The 18,897-nt window shown below is 41.6% G+C and overlaps 2 protein-coding genes across 2 annotated transcripts; one reads left to right on the forward strand and one right to left on the reverse strand.

Annotated features, from left to right (window-relative positions):
* The first annotated feature begins 2,101 nt into the window (after positions 1–2,101).
* LOC139342172 (lysophosphatidylserine lipase ABHD12-like) lies at positions 2,102–8,698 on the forward strand. Its single transcript, XM_070979132.1, has 12 exons — positions 2,102–2,767; positions 4,059–4,161; positions 4,386–4,505; positions 4,677–4,707; positions 4,789–4,834; positions 5,903–6,032; positions 6,150–6,187; positions 6,396–6,475; positions 7,082–7,164; positions 7,645–7,723; positions 7,825–7,958; positions 8,153–8,698. The coding sequence occupies exons 1-12, from the start codon at positions 2,665–2,667 to the stop codon at positions 8,178–8,180; spliced, it is 975 nt and encodes a 324-aa protein (XP_070835233.1). The 5' UTR covers positions 2,102–2,664; the 3' UTR covers positions 8,181–8,698.
* On the reverse strand, positions 8,314–18,722 carry pygl (phosphorylase, glycogen, liver). The gene is made up of 20 exons (XM_070979131.1): positions 18,424–18,722; positions 17,706–17,807; positions 17,524–17,602; positions 17,128–17,231; positions 16,140–16,271; positions 15,531–15,642; positions 15,202–15,284; positions 14,944–15,081; positions 14,243–14,335; positions 14,006–14,152; positions 13,729–13,892; positions 13,088–13,202; positions 12,768–12,869; positions 12,195–12,342; positions 10,834–10,892; positions 10,591–10,732; positions 10,195–10,402; positions 9,979–10,113; positions 9,768–9,834; positions 8,314–9,037 (listed from the first exon to the last, which is right to left on the reverse strand). The coding sequence occupies exons 1-20, from the start codon at positions 18,664–18,666 to the stop codon at positions 8,849–8,851; spliced, it is 2,562 nt and encodes an 853-aa protein (XP_070835232.1). The 5' UTR covers positions 18,667–18,722; the 3' UTR covers positions 8,314–8,848.
* Between the last annotated feature and the right edge of the window lie 175 nt (positions 18,723–18,897).

An 18,897-nucleotide genomic window follows, 5' to 3' on the forward strand; every position in this document is an offset into this window, starting at 1 on the left:
ATTAAATAAAAGTCAGATAGCTAAATTTACAGTGTTACATTTTATTGTTTAATTTGGTTTTCCTGTTCAACCACTAGATGACAACACCAGACATGAATTGTACATACTGTACAGTGTTTTTGTGTAGCTATATCAAGTTAAATGTCTCAAATACAATAAATTAGGTTCCACAATAAAACACTTCCACCGTGGCCATCAACAGATACACTGTCATCTACTAGTTTGCCCATGAAATCATTGTTTAGCACAGTCTACAATTTATAGGCCCCATGGATGCCATAGTAATAATCAAAACAAATCAAATTATACTATCATCAAAACTGTAATTAATCAAATCTTTCTAGAGCATATTCAGTATACAGTATTTGGCTGGCAATATGCAATCAATACAACTATTTACAATTCAACTCACCATTTAATAACACACTCACTCATCACTTGTACTGAAATTTTGCTCGCCTCTCACAGGCAAAGTGATCAATTACCCTCCATCCATTAGCTGTGTCCCAATTCAGGTGGAAATTTTATGTCTGTCCTGATGTCGCTTTTTGTGAATCTGTACATATCTGTGATAATGTGATCTTGTGTGTTTACCTTTTGTCATGCTTCACTCATGTTTAGAACAATCCTGCAAAAAATGGGATTGACAAAAAATGATTGACAGGTGATGTTTTTTTTAAATGTTTGTTTTGTTTGATTACGTTCTGTGTTGTTAGATTTAAATTGTTAATTAAAAATATTTGAACTACTTTTCAGTGACAACACAATTAGTTTATTTTTTCTGTGATATTTACAGATATTTACAAAGATACAATATGAATATTTCTATTTACACGTGGCCATTCTTAAAATGTACAACTATTTACAAAAGATCAGCAGAAATGACTATTTACAGAGATTTGCAGATTTACAGAGAACATGTATACAGTTGAGGCTGAGCAGGAGTCCCTGGTGGTGCTGCAAGATTATTGAAGCAAACAGTTTCCTGTTCTGATAACAGTGACCATCAGGACCGCTTGGAGGCTTGATCCTCACATGGCAGCCGTCGATTGCCCCAGCAGCTTTTTGAAAAGCTCTGTGTCTTGCCAGCTCTGCAAACCCCTGAGTTACTGCCGCCAGGTCTTCTGTGGTCTTGGGGAGGTCGATGACCCTGTGGCGAATGGCCACCACCTCCTCAGTGACTCAATGGACGATGCGGTGAAGAGTGGAGCGAGGCATCCCAAACACCCTTGCCACCACAACTGGAGGATGTCCCACCGCCAGCCAGAAGAGAAAGACCAAGGTCTCTATTGTGGCACCCCATGCGTGTCCCCTTTCCTGGTGGAGAAGCTCCAGCAGCACCGCCAGGGACTCTCTGCTCAGCCTAAAATCTCGTCTGCTGTCATGATCGTTGAAAAATAATAGCAGAACAGGAACACTGATGTTTATGCAGCAGCACATCGCCCTTGCCTGGATGGAGAAAGGAGGGTAAGAACAGGAGGATTAAAGAAGAGGAACTGAATTTTAGTTGATACGACACCTCTAGTGAATGTTAAAGCTTAGACCAATAATGCTTCATTTCTCCACCTGTTACACTTTGGCTTCTCAATATGGTTATGATGTTTAATAACACAACATTTTAATAGGCTATTGAATTAAGTCAGGGTTATTTACAGGGTTCATACACATTGAACTATTCAATTCAAGCACTTTTCAGATCTTGAAAAAATAGCATTAAAATTACAGCATACAGAACCCTGTAACAAGACTCATGGTTAAATGACATATATGTCAGTCCATAGTTTATATGGCTTGCGTTTGTCACTGAACGGTAATTAATTAACGGGTACATTAATTACCACGAACTATGGTAGCTATGTATGAACACTAATATGGGTTAAAATAGCAGGTTAATGTTACCTCCCCACGGCGCTCTCCCAGCCGGAGATAAACGAGCCGCCGGTGTCGCTGTTGCCGGAGCCGCCTCTCCTCTTCCTCCAACAAAAAATATATATATAAAACAAAAAAATAAAAATAAAAACCTCTGGCTCCATTGTCGTCTGTCTGTCGATGTTTCTGTTGTGTCGTCTGTCGTCTGTTAAATTTTTGTCTCCGTACGTGTGTTTTTCCCGGGTTAGAAGGGAAGACGTTATGACGTTGTGACGCAATCAGGAAATGCTCCGAAGGCTAGACCGTCGCATTTAGCGATAGTTGATGCGACCGACGGAGGACCCTCCGAGGCCGTGGCCTCCGTGGGCGCATTGGCTGGGTCCTCCGAAGGATGCAGCCCCTGAATTGGGACACAGCATTAGGCTGACTGAAGTCGGCCTAAGGGGGCGTGGCTTCTGGTTGGAAAGCGATATTCATGCTGCCGAATGTCGCAGCAATATTCAGGCTGCTGATTGGACAATAATATTAGGCAAAATAAACTCTTTTCTCTCTCTTTTTGTCCTGTGGCTTAATGAGGGCGATGCACTATTGCCCACTATGGGCCAGCCGCCCCTGTATCTGATCAGTTCAGTTGAACATTGACCTTTTTTCATGTCTTTATTTCACAATTGGTGGGAGGAGACCTCCGCCGAACTTTCCCTCACTTTCACGACGGAAACCAAGAAGAGCGGCCACACTGTTTTGCACAGCAGGGCGGATTTTGTTGCTGCAGAAATATTTTAACCTGAGGCAGAAATGAGGAGGGCTCTGCTATTTCTGATCACTGTCTATGTGTCATTGCCTGTCGTTGTCTTCATGTTCCCCTGGATACTGGGACATTTAATTTTTGTTCACTGGTGTAAGTAATGTGCGTTTATTCAATGTACAGTCCCTACAGGTTAGAGCAACACAAATCGACATCTGTATATTTTCATTGTAATTAACAGCAGCTGTTTGTTAGATGTAGGTCACGCACTGTGTTGTGGTTTTAAAACTTAAAGTCTTCTGATTCTAATATTTATGCAGAAACACACAATGCATGAAGCTGAAGTAGCTTCCTGACCAAGTTTGGTGTTGTAGTTGCAGTGAGATTCATGTTCTTGTATGTTATCACACACTGTTCTCATTAGAAAATTCTATTTATTTAAAGTGGAAAGATTTATTAAACCTACAGACTCGCAGTTTGGTTCGATAATTACACTTACGAAAGACTAAACCCGAGAATAAACAATCGTTTGTCTGACCCATTTCTGCTGAGTTCTCAGATCCATAACAAAAATGTAGTGTGTTACTATAAAACAAAACAAAACAAAACAAAACAAAAAACAATGAGACGCAGTGACACAAACGGAGGACAATAACTGTGTTGTGTCACAGATTTCAAACAATACACAGTAACTGTAAGACTCACTGCAGATATGATTCAGTCTGATTTGATACAAAACAACTAGAGCAGGTCTGGTGTAAGGGTGAAATATTCATAGGAATATGTGTCTGATGTCAATATCAAAACATGGTGAAAATAAGAGAAGAATTCATATATATATAGAATAATCTACTAGATTAAGTGCAGTGTCTCACTGTCACATAAAAGCTGTAATAATCAACTTTTGATAACAGAAGTTTACTGCACAGCCTGATTAGATGTGATTGGATACAATGTGGTACGATACAATACTAAGTGCTTAGATATAATATCATACACAATGATGTAAGCTACAATACGATATAGCAATAAGATCTGAAACATGGCATGATACGATACGATATATGATACAATATTTTAAGCTATTACAGGTTATAATATGATACGTTACAATACAATATGATATGATACAATATATGGGTATATTATATATGCTACAAAATGTTACAAAATTATATTATTTCATATGATACGATGTGACACAATCTGATTTTGTGCGATACGATGTATGATATGACTCCATATGACATAATGCAATAAGTTACGAATCGATTGAATGCAATTTGTTATGAAAGAATACAACATGATGCAACATGATGTGATATGATGCAATATGATGCAATAGGTTTCATTGTGATAATTCAGTAAAATAGGATGGGCTATGATAAAATACAATCCAAAGTAAACAGATCATACTGACCTTGTGTGCTCTCATCTGCTGCAGTGAAATATCCATTCCTTGTGGATCTTAGTAGACCTGAAGATCTGCTGAACCACACATGCAACTTCTACCTCAACACAGAGGAGGGTGTCTCAGTGGGTGTTTGGTAGGTCATTTGTGGAGTCCTGATTTCTCCATTTAAGTGCATCAGTACTTGAAAATACCATGAGCACATACATATTCAGCAGAAGATGCTCTTGAGTGAACAGTCTACTCATTTATCTGCACGAGACCACTCCAAAAACCTGCTGCATATCTTACAACACAGGCGTATTTGTTTGTGCTACTCAATCTTTCTCCTCTCTCGCTCTCTATCTTTGTGTCTCATAGGCATACGCTCCCGGCCAGCCAATGGGAGAAGGCCGCTGGGAAAAGCACTGAGTGGTACTGGGAGACTCTGGGAGACGGACAACCTGTTATTATCTATCTCCACGGCAACACAGGGACCAGGTGGGATTAAAGGAGCAGGACAGAGGCCCTTGAATTGATCGTAATAGAGTCTAGTGGGTATCAGGCCCCTGGGTTTATGCACAGGCACAATGTACACAAGGGTGTGTGGGTCAGAGTGAGTCTGAAAGCAAGTTGTTTGTATTCGCTCACATTCTCATGTCATTTCTGCAGGGCCGCGAATAACAGAGTGCAACTGATGAAGGTATGGTTTCTGTTCCAGGCAGTTACATTTTAGTGAACAGTTTTGACTTCAGCTAAAATTTTGAACTTTGTTGTGTTGCAGATTTTAAGTGCTGCAGGGTATCATGTCTTGTCTTTTGACTACAGAGGTAAGATGCTTAATGTGGCTCTTCAAGTGTCAAGATAACATTTTGAACTGATGAAGTTTTAGAGTCTTTGTCACGGGCATCTGTTGGGGTTTTGTACAGGAGTAAACAGACCCAAATGCTGAAACTCAGACTTTAAGGGATATGTAAAAAAAAGTTTCACGAATAGTTCAAAAATGTGCAACAGACGAATCTAGGCGATCCACACAAAGAAGCTGGAGAGTCTACTGAGAGTGTACAGGCAGGGAGAGACTCTACTTCCAGATTACTCACGACAGCAGACTGACAGGACGTATCGGCTGGAGCACGAAGGAAGGCACCTGAGCACAAGAAGACAGCAGTCAGGTAGCAGGCAAAGGCAAAAATGTCAAAAATACTTAGATAGGTAGGTAGATCTCTGGAGTCTTAGTTGTTATCACAAGGATGAACAGAGGATTTAACAAATACTGGATGGTAGGACAGTATTTTTCTACTGTGGCAGCAGGTGTGTCTTGATTGACTGACTGTTGTCAGGTGTGCTCAGGAGAGGAGCTGACCGACCCAGACCTGCCAGTCACACCCTGCAGTCAGACCAGATAGACAGGGGAGAGACAAACAGGAGATGGAAGGGAAGGGAAAACTTAAAGTCACAATAGAGCAAAGGAGGGGAACCTGTAGAACCTAACTGTCAGTCTCCAGCTGTGAAACGTGTTTAAATCCAACCAATTTTTCTATTCTCTATATCTGTGATTGTTGCTGACAGTGATGTTTACATGGCATCATTATCCCTCTAAATCCCACATATCCTGTATAGAATAATATACTCTGCATTTTTCTGTCTGTAAATTACTTTCTGACAAACAAAATGAATTTGTTTGTTCATGCATAGTCCAGATACATACAGTATAAGACGTGACATTTTTCCTTATTTGATGTAATCGCAATACTTTCAGGTCTGTATTTCTGTATTTTGTCACCGTTTCAGTGCTTTCCCATGTATTAGTCAGAAGAGAAAGGGGAAAAAATGCCATCAATGTGCATTATTGTCTGGATACAGTGATGATTCTGATGGTTCACATGTCTTTTGTTGAGGTTTTGGAGACTCTGCTGGGGAGCCAAGTGAAGTGGGACTGACCAGTGACGCCCTCTACCTGTACCAGTGGGTAAAGAAGCAAACCAGAGGGGCTCTTGTCTGTTTGTGGGGACACTCGCTTGGCACTGGGTCAGTTTCTCTACAGGCTCTGTAACCATTAATGTGCACTGCCCATGATGTTGAGACCACTGAAAACACTGAGTAAGAAATATGCAAAATCTACTCCTTTTTTTTGCTTTCTTGTAGGGTGGCAACCAATACAGCAGTGAAAATACAAGAACAAGGTGGGTCTTAAATGCCCTGTGTAACCATATTAAACTCAAACAGGCAATTTTCATTAATTTCAGGACGCTTTCCATATAGAGCTGTGCAGTACATTACGCCATGAGGCCATAAATGTTGACTTAACCAGCCAGTTGACTTTATAAAATTTCAGTTCAATGCAATGTCCATCCATTTTTAAAGTCGTTTTTTGTTACTCTTTACTACCAGGACCTGCTGTTGATGCGCTAATTCTTGAAGCTCCATTCACAAGAGCTGAAGAAGTCATAATCAGACATCAGCTCTCGAAGGTGAGCAACATCATCACATTTTAATTAGATAACTGAGGTGGGATGACGTGTAACAGAGTCTAAATGGACTGGATTTAAACCCACAAAATCATGTATACAGTAACAAGCCAGGACCAAGTGGCAACCTCCAGGCTGAAAAGATGAAGCCAACATGGAAGTGCCAAAAAACTGCAGTTCCTAAAATGGCCACTTGAGGCTGGCTCCAAATGTGAGTCAATCCCCATAGACCCCCATATTAAAATGCCCAACTCTACTGTTGAAATAAACATAATTACAGCTCAGTACAAAAAACATGTTTGGTCTCTGTGACTAATTTTCTTATTCATGACAACTGGACGGGGATGAATTCGCCCACGCTCCACCTCTTTGACCATTTCTGGATTAGCTGGCAGTTTGGTGAAGTCAGGCACTGCCAAGATGGCGACAGCTGGAGTCAGTGTCACTGATGTCACAGAAACTATGTCCATGTTTCAACTTATTCTCTGCATCCATACTGGGACACGTGCACAAAGCTAACCGAATAGCCATTTCTGTCCTGCATGTATGTGTATGTTATTACAGTACGCAGGAAATTGCCAAATATTCCTACACAATTTGTCCTTCCAGATGTACGCGTACCTTCCAGGATTTGAGATCTTGCTTCGGGACATTTTGGACATGAACAACATTGTATTTACTAACGATAAAAAGTAAGTGTGCTTTTAAAGGTCCAGTGTGGAGGATTTAGGGGATCTATTGGCACAAATTGAATATAATATGCATAAGTGTGTTTTCACTGGTGCATAATTACATGAAAATAAGAATGGTCCTGTTTTGGTTACTTTAAAATTAGGTTGGACCCGCTCGACAGAGGGAGTGGGTCCTCTTCCATTGAGGGCACTATCATGTCTTTAGCAGCCACATTAGCTTCTCCTCCAGGCTCGGAAGGGGAAAGTGAGTCAAGGGGTATTGAGTTGATTGCAATCCACAACCTCTCCTCTAGAATAACTTCAATAAAACCTCAATAAATCCTCCAAAGAATACTACTCACTGGTTTATTAATAAAAAAAACAAAATGAATTCCCTTCACAGAAAGCAGTGTGTGAAATAATGTGATAATATATTTTTATTCAGCTAAAGAAAACCACCTCTCACTGCAAATCTATATTTTACCCCCAAAATCTGCACAGTTTAAGGGTGCTGACCTGTCCGCTCCTTATTCTGCATTCAGAGAGTGACAGTGTTATCCCATATCACATGGGCCTGAAGGTACAAAAGCTCTTTATATCTCCTTCCTCTGACTGTTCAGATCATTTCCTCGTGGATGTTGCTGCCTCCTTCCTGAATTACTTTTCATATTTTCTCTCCAGCTCTACCAGATGTCAGTCCAGACTAGAAAACAACGTAACATAGACGTCCAGGTTGAAATGATCTCCTACAGTGCAGATCTTGGATTGACCCACAGCAACATCTACTTGGATCCCAATCTGTCAACTGTGGTTCAGTAAGTTTAGTCAAAACTGAAATGAATTTTACAGTGCATGTTCTGGTTAATGTGCAAAAACAAGAAAATAAGTCGGTCCTGGTAAAGGGTTAATCATTTTGTACAGTGAATTTGAATACACAGGCTGATGATGCTTGTCTGCAAATCCCTCAGAAAACTCAATTAATGTAATATTCCCTTTGTCTTGGTTGCAGGAAATTTCTTCAAAACGTGAGACAGTAGATTGGCCGTCCTTCCTTTGTCTTGGGTGTTTCATCTTCTAGTGTTGATTTGTAAGCCCAAAAGAGTCCATCATACAGATTAATTTCTGACCAAACATGTGTCTAAAAGAACTGAAGCCAAAGCACAAAGCATACATCTTACACAATAAGTCTTTATTTTAACACAGGGGCAAAATACTGTAGATGACAAATGAAGTAAGTTTGATTAGCTATGTTGTTACAGACCCAAATAAATCTGCTTGGAGAACAGCCAGGCTTTGTCACTCAGTACATACAGCTGAAAGATGCAGGAATGTCACTGAAAATCTGGTTGACTGTTACTGCCATCCTACTGGATTCCTGAAATGCAGAAGCCCCCCACCGATCCTGAACTCCAGGAATGTTAAATATGAACAAATTATTTGCAAGTTTGACCTCTGAACTGTCAGCGCTGACTCTCAGTTTACTGTATGTGCTGCTGCTAAAGGACTGTAACAGACAAGTTCTAATGCAAGTGCTTTGACATTAAAAAGTGTTCAGAAAATGAAAACAAGTGCAGACGTGATTTCTGAAACACCCAAAGTCCTTGGAAAAGTTCAGCAGTGTGTAAGTTGAAGGTTAAAAGCGCGACGGGGAAGGAACAGTAAATGATTTGTAAACACAAAGGCAGCTGTTGGTGGTGAATCGGCCTCAGTTTTTCTTCAGAGCTCTGGCTGTTTCTTCGATGGCCTCTCTCGGCTCATTCGGAGGCGGGATCTTCAGGTCGGTGGGCTCGACGCCCCACACCTCGGTGGCGTACTCTGTGATGGTTCTGTCGCTGGAGAACTTTCCCGTGGCAGCGATGTTCTTGATCACCATCTTCGTCCACTCCTTTGGGTTCTTTCAGAGAAAAATCAAACCTTTTCATTATAGATTTTAAATGCGCTCTTGTATTTCCTCCTTCAATAGGTTAAGATCATTCTTTTCCTTTACTGCCTTCTTTAAACTTCTTGGTAATAAAAGCTTTTTTTAAAGGGTCAGCTATCAATGCAATTACAAAATGCAAGGAAAAAGAGGAAATTCAAAGAAAACAAAAAAGAAAGGAAAGAAAGCAAAGCTGTATGCCCTCTTGTGGTTGTTCAAGGTTTCTGGCTCCTCAATTCACACTGTAATCAGAATCACCTTTGTTCCAGATACGTGTTCACATACAAGAAATCTGACTCTGGTTTAAAGCTAAGAGATAGAAATTGACATATAGCTGAAAACAAGGACAACAAAGCTGAACAAAGACAGGTAAAAAATAGAATAAAAATAATGTAACTAATTAAATGCCCATCCAGCTGCTGCTAAAATAGACAAAAAACTCAGTACAGGACTCGATTGCAGAGCCTCTGAAATGAAGCCAGTTCAGCTCTGTGTTTGTGTTACCTGGTTTTAAATGAACCTGACGCCGGTCACTCTGGATGTTACCTTTGGGCTTTCAGCTACACATACATGTTTGTCACAGAAGCGTCATCAAAATGACGAATGAAGATATTGAGGTCAAAAAGTGGTGTACTTAAGTGTACTAGAAATATAATTTAAGCACAGAAAAGTCATGACAAGTACATCTCTCTGCTGCAAATGTTACCTGATAGAGACTGCTGACTTTCTCTTGGCATTTCACGTAGTCTTCAAAGTCTGCAAACACTTTGAAACTGCAGAGAGACACGGGAGGGCAAATAAATCAAATCTGACAAATGAACTCAACAAAAAGCCAGAAAATGGTGCAGAAGTTTGACATCCACCATCAGAAGATCTGAACTGGGCAGCAGAGAGGAGAATGTAAGTGTGTTTCTCACCGGTCATATTTGAAGAGCATGTTAGTGACATCTTTGAAAAGCTCTGGATTTCTGGGGCTGAAAAATCCACTGGTGATCTGGTCCATCACTTGTTTCAGCTCTGGGAGTTTCTTGTAGTACGACATGGCGTCATATCTAAAAACAGTTACTCCAGTTTTAATGAGATAAAAAGAGCTATAAAAACATAAATATAAGCAATAAAACAGACTCCTTTACCCAGTTTTGTCCATTTCAGCCACGTCGTCCACCCTCATGCCGAAGATGAACAGGTTCTCCTCTCCGGCCTCCTCGGCCATCTCCACGTTGGCTCCATCCATGGTGCCGATGGTCAGAGCTCCGTTCAGCATGAACTTCATGTTACCTGTTCCTGAGGCTTCAGTGCCAGCAGTGGAGATCTGCTCTGACAGATCTGTGGCAGGTATCACTGAGAAAAAGCACATAATCTGACTTCAGATTCAAATTTCTGGTGAGACATCCTTTTTGTTTGATGAGGTTTTGAAACGAAACCCTTCCAATGACAATTCTGCACATGCACAGTGTTTTTCTGTCATGGACGCTCCTTAAAGGGCCAGAAACTTGTGCAGATGTTGAATAAAGTTGTCTGAACGGTACCTTTCTCTGCTAGAGAGACCCTGTAGTTCTCCAGGAAGATGACCTTCAGCTTGTTTCCCACCACAGGGTCATTATTCACCACATCAGCCACTGCCGTGATCAGCTTGATGATCATCTTGGCCATGTGATACCCAGGAGCGGCCTGCAGAGGGCGACAGCGTACAACTTACTGTAAAACAAAACTACCACGCCGCTCTCTGCCTGTTCATTAGACCTCATCTGTGTTGTTTGCTGAGCTTGTACCTTTCCTCCAATGATCACTGTTCGTGGTACAAAAGGTGCATTGGGGTTCTTTCTGATGCCTTGGGATCAGAAGATGATACAAAATCATTAGAAGTGATACAATTTTAGCAAAATCAGTACAGATACAGACATACAAACACATTATAGATTTCTCTCATCTTTGCATTGACTACAACGAAGTTGATATCTGTGGTTTTGATTGAAATGTCCTGACAAGTATTAGATGGATTGCCATGACATGCAGACATTCATGTTCCCCTCAGGGTAAATTGCCATAACTTTCGTGAGGGTTTAATATTTCATCTTGTGTCCATCCATCCATCCATCCATCCATCCATCCATCCATCCATCCATCCATCCATCCATCCATTTTCTATACCACCTGTCCCTTTCAGGGTTGCAAGGGGGCTGGAGCCTATCCCAGCTGTCAACAGGGGATAGGCCAGCCAATCGCAGGGAAACACAGAGGACAAACAACCATTCGCACTCACACTCACACCTAGGGGCAATTTTAGAGTCACCAATTGACCTAATGAGCATGTTTTTTGGTCTGTGGGAGGAAGCCGGAGTACCCGGAGAAAATCCATGCATGCACGGGAAGAACATGCAAACCGTGCCGCCTCATCTTGTGTCATCAACTTAAAAATTTTTCATGGCCAAATACCAAAACTGTCATTTCCATTTGTGTTTACTGCTGCCAACTTGTGTATTTTATGATAGCATTATGTATTTCTAGATAAGCTTGGTTACATCAGTCTTGCAGGTACTGTTTGTGCTTTTATTTATTTTTTTTTACATGCTTAACTGAAATGGTTAGTGTCACCAATATGACTTGCTTAACATCAGCATGTTAGCATTGTCACTGTGAGCCCGTTAGCATGCTAACATTAGCACTTAGCTCGGTACAGCCTCACAGAGCTATAGACTGGCTGTAGACTGTGGTTTTGTGACAGATCTGTCCTCACTTATTTTGTCTTGTCTTTGTAAATATTTTATGCAGTGAACACTGAATTGCCATTTTGTACTTAAAAAATATATGATATATGTGTTGGGAATATTTGCAAGAAACAATAAGGTTTTTGCTGCAGAGGAACTCAGCATCAAAGCACATTGCATGTTGCACAAAACAGAACAACTGATGAAACTGGTTTCCTGGTTATCATGGTCTGATGATTACATGGAAAATTCCCACACTTGATTTAAGCAGCAGATTCAGCTCATTCTTAGTGTGTGTTTTAACTTGCTCAGAAGACTCTTCCACACCAGGACATGTCAGATTGTGTCACGTAACAGCAGTCACCGAGCCGTATGCAATGGCTTGTGAATCCTTCTGGCACTTAGTAATGAGTGATTTCACATACGGTTGTACATGGTGATGATGTGCAGGCAGTTGAGCAGCTGTCGCTTGTACTCGTGGATTCTCTTCACGTGGACGTCAAACATGGAGGATGGGTTTATTTTCACCCGGTACTCTTTCTCCAGGTACTGGGCAAATTTCACCTTGTTGTCCTGTGAGAGAATCAGATATGCGTGATTTAGAAACAAAGGAGTAATTCATTTAGGTGAAGTAACCCAATCACAGGTTGAACCTGTCCTGACAGGTAGCTCCTCACTTTAAAGTTGCAAAACGCTATGTTGCAATGCACCATAAAAATCATGCTGTACTGTCTTTGCCTGCAACGACATGCAGAAATAATAAAAAAAATAAGAGATGTTCTCACCGTGAACAGAAATGGGCACTAACAAGGCCAAGTTTGCTGCTGTTCGTGTTAAAATACATGAATTCATGGTGCAATAGGGCAAAACTTTAGAGCAAAACCTCCACTGTGCATGTCAGGCAACCTCATGCAATCATTAGTGTCACAAAAACAGGAACCAATATGCAATGAAAGACGTATCTTAGCAACTCCTTGTTACTTTGCTCTGCACTCTACCTGTTTGACTTTAGAGACATCACGGATGAAGGCAGCGTCATCAACAAAGTCGTTCAGCTTCTGTAGTTGACTGAGTTCCTTCACATAATCCTCCCCAATCACCTAAAAGAGATATTAAAGGTCACTACAAATGTGTGCAACACAAACTGAAAGTGTTCATTGCTTTCCACTTCATGTATGTGTTTGGGAAGCTAAAAGACTCCAGAGAGAGAGCAATGCTTTGGATTGGGTCACACGACAGCTGGAGAGTATATTATTAAGGATTTGGGGGTCTCTTGGTGCTCGATCGTTTATTTATTGCTCGTGCAGCTCAAACAGACCTCGGCTATAAGCTCAGCCAATCCGGGGTTGCAGAGCAGCAGCCAGCGTCGGGGAGTGATGCCATTGGTTTTGTTCTGAAACTTCTCCGGTTCTAGGTCACTGAAATCCCGGAATCTGTTGAAGAAAAAAGGGACAAATCTTACTTTGCCTTAACATGCTAATGTTAGTAATATGTGGTTAAGTTAGATCAGTTCTGCACTGCATTAACGATAAAGTTTACGATAAAGTAAATGCCGGATGCAGCGGAGCATTGTTTGGAAAGTTTTTGTGTTGTGTAAAACACTTGAGACTGATGACAGAGGGCTGATTCATCAGACCACATTCATCTCACACTGCTCAGGAATCAGAGTTCTCCGCTTCGTTCAGGTTCTGTGTCTCTGCCTCTTGGTTTCTCAGCAGCCTGTCGAGCTCTCATCATTCAGTTACTGTTCAGTGTGTAACAGACGGGGTGATTCAATCCTGTGGTTTTCTATGAGGCCATACTGTGTTCAGCAACTGCTGCTTCAGTGGTCTGCTATCTAAACTACAGAGCTTCAATTTTCTACTTTTTAGTGTTTTACTTTACTGTACTTTACTGCGTTTCCATTGTTTTGTTTCAGATTTATGCGTTGCAGCTTTGCATCATCAGCAGAGAGCTTACACTTGAGTCTTGATGATGTTGGAGTGTATCTCAGCAACTCCATTGACAGCGTGAGATCCCACGATGCACAGATGCGCCATGTTCACCCTCTTGCATCCATCTTCTTCAATCAGAGACATTTTCCTCAGCTTGTCCATGTCTTTTGGATAGAGAGCTGCAATCCTCTGCAGTAACAAATCAGACAGAGACACACCTTTAAGAAACCAGATTCATGTGTCACAGACATGCCAATAAAAACTTTGTCTTTGTCTCACGGTGTCTGAGCCACCATACGCACATCGAGGTGGACCTGGTTGATCTGGTAGATGATCTGCAGGTGTCTGGGCAGGAGGGTCTCCAGCAGCTCCACAGGCCAGCGCTCCAGAGCCTCGGGGAGGACTGTGTGGTTGGTGTAGGCAAAAGTACGCCTAGTGAGGTCCCAGGCCTGCACAGAGGGGGAGTTTATTTCATTTTAATTAAACATACTTGAGTTTTGTAGTCAATGACAACGTGACTGTAAATCTGTCCCTCTCACCGTGTCCCAGTCCAGTTTCTCAATGTCCACAAAGATTCTCATCAGCTCAGGGATGGCCATGGCCGGATGAGTGTCATTCAGCTGGATGGCGACCTGGAAAACACGACATTCTTGCTGATATCCTTCGTACTCACAAACCAGCGAACTGCTGCTGCTGAATAACATGAGAGTCTGCTGTATGAGGTGTAGGTTCTGTGATTATACGGTTCTGATCTAAGTTGTTAGCTTTACTTGTAGCCTACTTTCAGAGACATTAGATGGAGGATTAGATAAGCAGCTGTGAAACAATGACTGAAGGTGCAGGTGTAATATCTAAAATACCTGCCATGGTTTGTCACACCTTTGCCCAATATCATATCTGCAGAGTTTCCAACTCAGCAGAGATTCCTCACATGGTGTTGTGAAACAAAATGTCTGCTGTTTTCAGGCCAATAACTCACACTCTTCTCTGTTTGAAAACAGTGTGTCTGAATAAGTTATAGGCTTTAAATCAGGAGGACAAGCTTGTGCCGCAAATTGTACAAGAAGAGAGAAAACTGTCTTGGTCTTGTTGCAGTTGTCATCTGATCACCTCGGGCCAATAACTGAGGTTAAGAAAAGAAGTGAAAACAGTACGTTTCATTTTCAGACGCTCACTTCTTGAGCTCCTCTGTTCCTTTGCCTTTGGCATTCATCAGTAAATGACTGATATTTAAGCTCACTTTGTCTGGGAAGCTCTCGAAGGAGGTTCGGCCGGGGGTGCCCTTCTTCGTGGTCTTGAAGCGGCGGATGATGTCTTGGAGTGTGGCCGCCACAACAAAGTACTCCTGCTTCAGACGAAGTTCTTTTCCTTCAAAGAACTGTACAGAGAACACAGAGACAGTTAACACTGGACAGAAGACATTATTGCTATATTAGTGGTTTGTATTATATTTTGCATTCTGTTGCTTTGACACATCAACATGCGCTTCATGACTTACATTGTCATTGGGGTAGAGAACACGGGAGATGTTCTCCGCCAGATTTCTGTCCAGAACAGCCTGGATGTAATCTCCAACATTAACTACAGACAGGTGAAGTGTATTTTAGTTAAACTGATACTTTATAATGCACATATTATATATTAAAGAGTGTAATTAAACTCTGCAGGAGAAGAAACTGCAACTGCAGACATCTTTTTGCAAGGTGCCAGTGTTGCAGCAGTTTCCTTCTTTCTTGCAAAGTTATTCTGTTGTAAACTTAAAGGAAATGCAGAGACCGTTTTGCACAAGTTACATTAGAAATGGTCAAGATTGCCTTCAACACTTACAGTCTCTCAAGTTAAAGTCGTTGGGCGCCCGGGCGGACCACAGCCTCATGGTGTTTACGGTGTTGTTCATGTAGCCGGGGATGGGTGTGTCGTAAGGCATCGCCAAGACCACCTGCATCGATGAGAGTGTCAGCAACGAGGAGACTGAGGGTGGACTTCACAACAATTTTACTCACATATTGTAAAGTGAAATTTAAAACTAATGGTTCGTATGAAAAATATGTATTATGCATACATTTATAAAGGCCAACAAAATAAAAGCTGCTGTTTGTAACTCCAGATACTATCAAGCCACTGACAGATAGTTTTGTGCCCCTGAGTAATCATTTTTGTCACTCACTGTCAATCACTTTGTAGTCATTTTGTGTGACTTTGCAGATGTTGTGTATCTCTTTCTAGTCATTTTGTGTGTCTTTATGGTCATTTGCATCAAGAATTGCTACCAGTGACTTCATACAGAGGCTTTAGGTCTTTCAGTGATCCACCCATGATACGAACAAGCCAGCGACCTGTCACCTTTTGACTCAAGTAGGGGGGTTACCTATAGCCACCCCTGTGACCCTGATCGTGCTAATCAGCACCTGCTGTATCCATACTCATCTTCGGTACCTGAGTGTCGACCCATTTGGAGCCGTCTCTGGTCTCCTCCACTCGTCCATAGAAATGGACCGGCAGCATGTACTCAGGACGTGCTTTCTCCCATGGGTTTCCATGCCTCAGCCAATCATCTGCTTCCTCTACCTAAAACAGGCCAGTCCAGGGCAAAGATAAACAGCTTTAATAGGATACTACATGTAGCAGGGGTTCAGAGAAATAAGAGTCATTGAGCAAGACACTAAGACTATATCTTATATGAACTGTGACCTCTTTATATATGAGACTGAGGTAAGAAAATTAAGGACTTCCCTCTTGTGTTCAATCAAATTATTACAAAGTTATGTCAAACCCAACCAGGTCCATGATTAGATTAGATTTTGTGTGAAGTGCTGAATAAAGTGCACCAGATTTCACTACATTTGCTGTCCAATAGCAGCAGGCATCACACACTGTTCATCCACCCCAGTGAGAAAACACTGAGCTGAAATCCAGTTCAGTGTTCAGAAGTGCATGTTTACACTGAGGGTTCGAACAGCAAATACCCAGAAGAATTCAAAAGGGCAAAAGCCTTTACTTTGGGCATCTCTTATCACAAGATACGCAATGTTTATTTGTTTTTTTCATCTTAAACCAACCGACAGCAGCTTTTGCCAGGAGCTTGCACCATTTAAGTGTCACTGAAGGCGTGCAGACCACAAGCTGTTAATGATTATCGTCTGATGTATTCTGACCTAATTCATTTCTACTTTGGCCCCGTTCCACTTTAGCTCAGTCTGACAGCTTGACAACACAATCCTGACTTTCAAAATAAAAGATAAGAGATAAGATCTCTGAACACCAGAGAGAGAAACTGCTGCGTTTGCAGGGAGATATATCATCATTTTAGCTTTAATTAAGCTTATTAGACTGTATTTTCAAAGTTAAAGACTAGCAGCTGATCATGTTTTGATGAACTGGAATTTGCTGAAATGTATATAAATACGTCTTCAGCTGCAGTTACCTGCCAGCCGTCTCTTATCTTCTGGTTAAAGATTCCATATTCATATCGGATGCCGTAACCGTACGCTGCCAGACCCAAGGTGGCCATTGAATCCAAGAAACATGCTGTGTGCAGGGAAAAGACCTCAGAATTAGACCTTAAATAAAAATGCAAACTATAGCTGGATTGAGAAAGAAAATGACAGTTCACTTTGTAATTTACACATTCTGTTGCAACATTTCGAGTTCCTTCAAATGTTCAATAGGCTCACAGATGATGGACAACTGCCAACACTTGAAATGATAATGGAGTATTGTTGAATTGGAGTGGAGATAAAGTGTTTGCATGCAAAAATGACTGATCTTTGATATATTTGCTGGCTTTTAAGACAAACCTTGAACTTGTTTAGCTTTTTACCTGCCAGTCTGCCCAGGCCTCCATTCCCCAGACCTGCATCCTCTTCCATCTCCTCCAGCTCCTCCATGTCCAGGCCGAGCTACAACGGAAGGGAACATTAGAACCTGCTGTTTGCAGTCCTATTAAAGAGTAAAAGGTGAGTGTTTGCGGTTGCATCTGTGTCCTGTAAACTTGTGTGTGACCTGGTAGATGGCTTCATCGCAGGCGTTCTGCAGCCCCAGGTTGATCATTGTGTTTTGCAGAGTCCTGCCCATGTAGAACTCCAGAGACAGATAATACACCCTCTATCCAGGAAACAAACAAACAAAAAAAAAAAAATCAGGAACATTGTGTTCTTATAATCTTGGAATCAAATATTTGTGAACTAATTCGTTCGTGGCTTGAAAGTGCAGAAAGGAGTGTGCAGAGCTGAGCAGCTAATGAATAGAGCTGGAGCAAGCAAACATTTTCCTGCATAAAACAGCAGTGTAAACATGATGCAATGACCTAAAAGTACTGCACGTCTTGGAAATTTGGACGGTTTCAGACACACATTGCTCAAAAGTACTTCCCATAAAAATGTGGAATGATTTGAAATGCAGTTTAAGTGAGCTGAATATATATTATTTGCATGTGTTAGAAAAGAAGTTGCAAACAACTTTCAAATGTCATCTGTGAAATACGCAAATTTCTGGTCACTTTAATGATGAAGTTCAAGTTCATACATAATATCTTTTTTGCAGTCAACGTGTGTCTGATTTATAGAGATTTCAAGTGTCTCAAACTCATTTTAGATGAGTCTTATCTGTATTCAGAGATATTTTGAAATGTTTTGCAGCTGAATCATCCTCTGAAGTATGAGCATTTACAGTATGAGGTGTAGTTTAGTTTCACACTGACACTGAAGCCTCTGATCTTTACCTTTGGGTCTGCTTCATAGTAAAACTGTTGTGTTCTGATCCATCTCCCCACCAGGTGATCTCTGACAGTGTGAGCCAGGGCAAAGTAATAATCCCTGGGCGTTGCAATGTTTCTGTCTTTCACCAGAGTGAAGTGCAGGTGACGGTTGAAGCCCTTCTTCAGCTCTGCCACATTCTCCACTCCCACAATCCCCCTGATGCTGATCTGCTTGCGCTTCTCCTGGTCGGTGAGAGGTTTCGCCATGGTGGGTGGGCAGGTTTGTCCGGAGTTGCTGTGGCTGTCCTGGCTGGAAGTGAAGTTGAAAGGTAAGATGGTGGCAGTTTTTCATGCAGAAGTCTCCTCCTTTAGCTGCTTTTCATTGGTGAGTGCAGGGGGAGGGTGTTTCCCAGGCCGGCCCCTGCAGAGCTGCGGAGCTGGGCAGCAGGAAAAGGTGCACAGAGAGACTGTAAACATATGAGGAAGTGAAGGTTTTGT

This window comes from Chaetodon trifascialis, chromosome 14, assembly GCF_039877785.1.
Source record: "Chaetodon trifascialis isolate fChaTrf1 chromosome 14, fChaTrf1.hap1, whole genome shotgun sequence".
In the NCBI taxonomy this organism is placed as follows: domain Eukaryota; kingdom Metazoa; phylum Chordata; class Actinopteri; order Chaetodontiformes; family Chaetodontidae; genus Chaetodon; species Chaetodon trifascialis.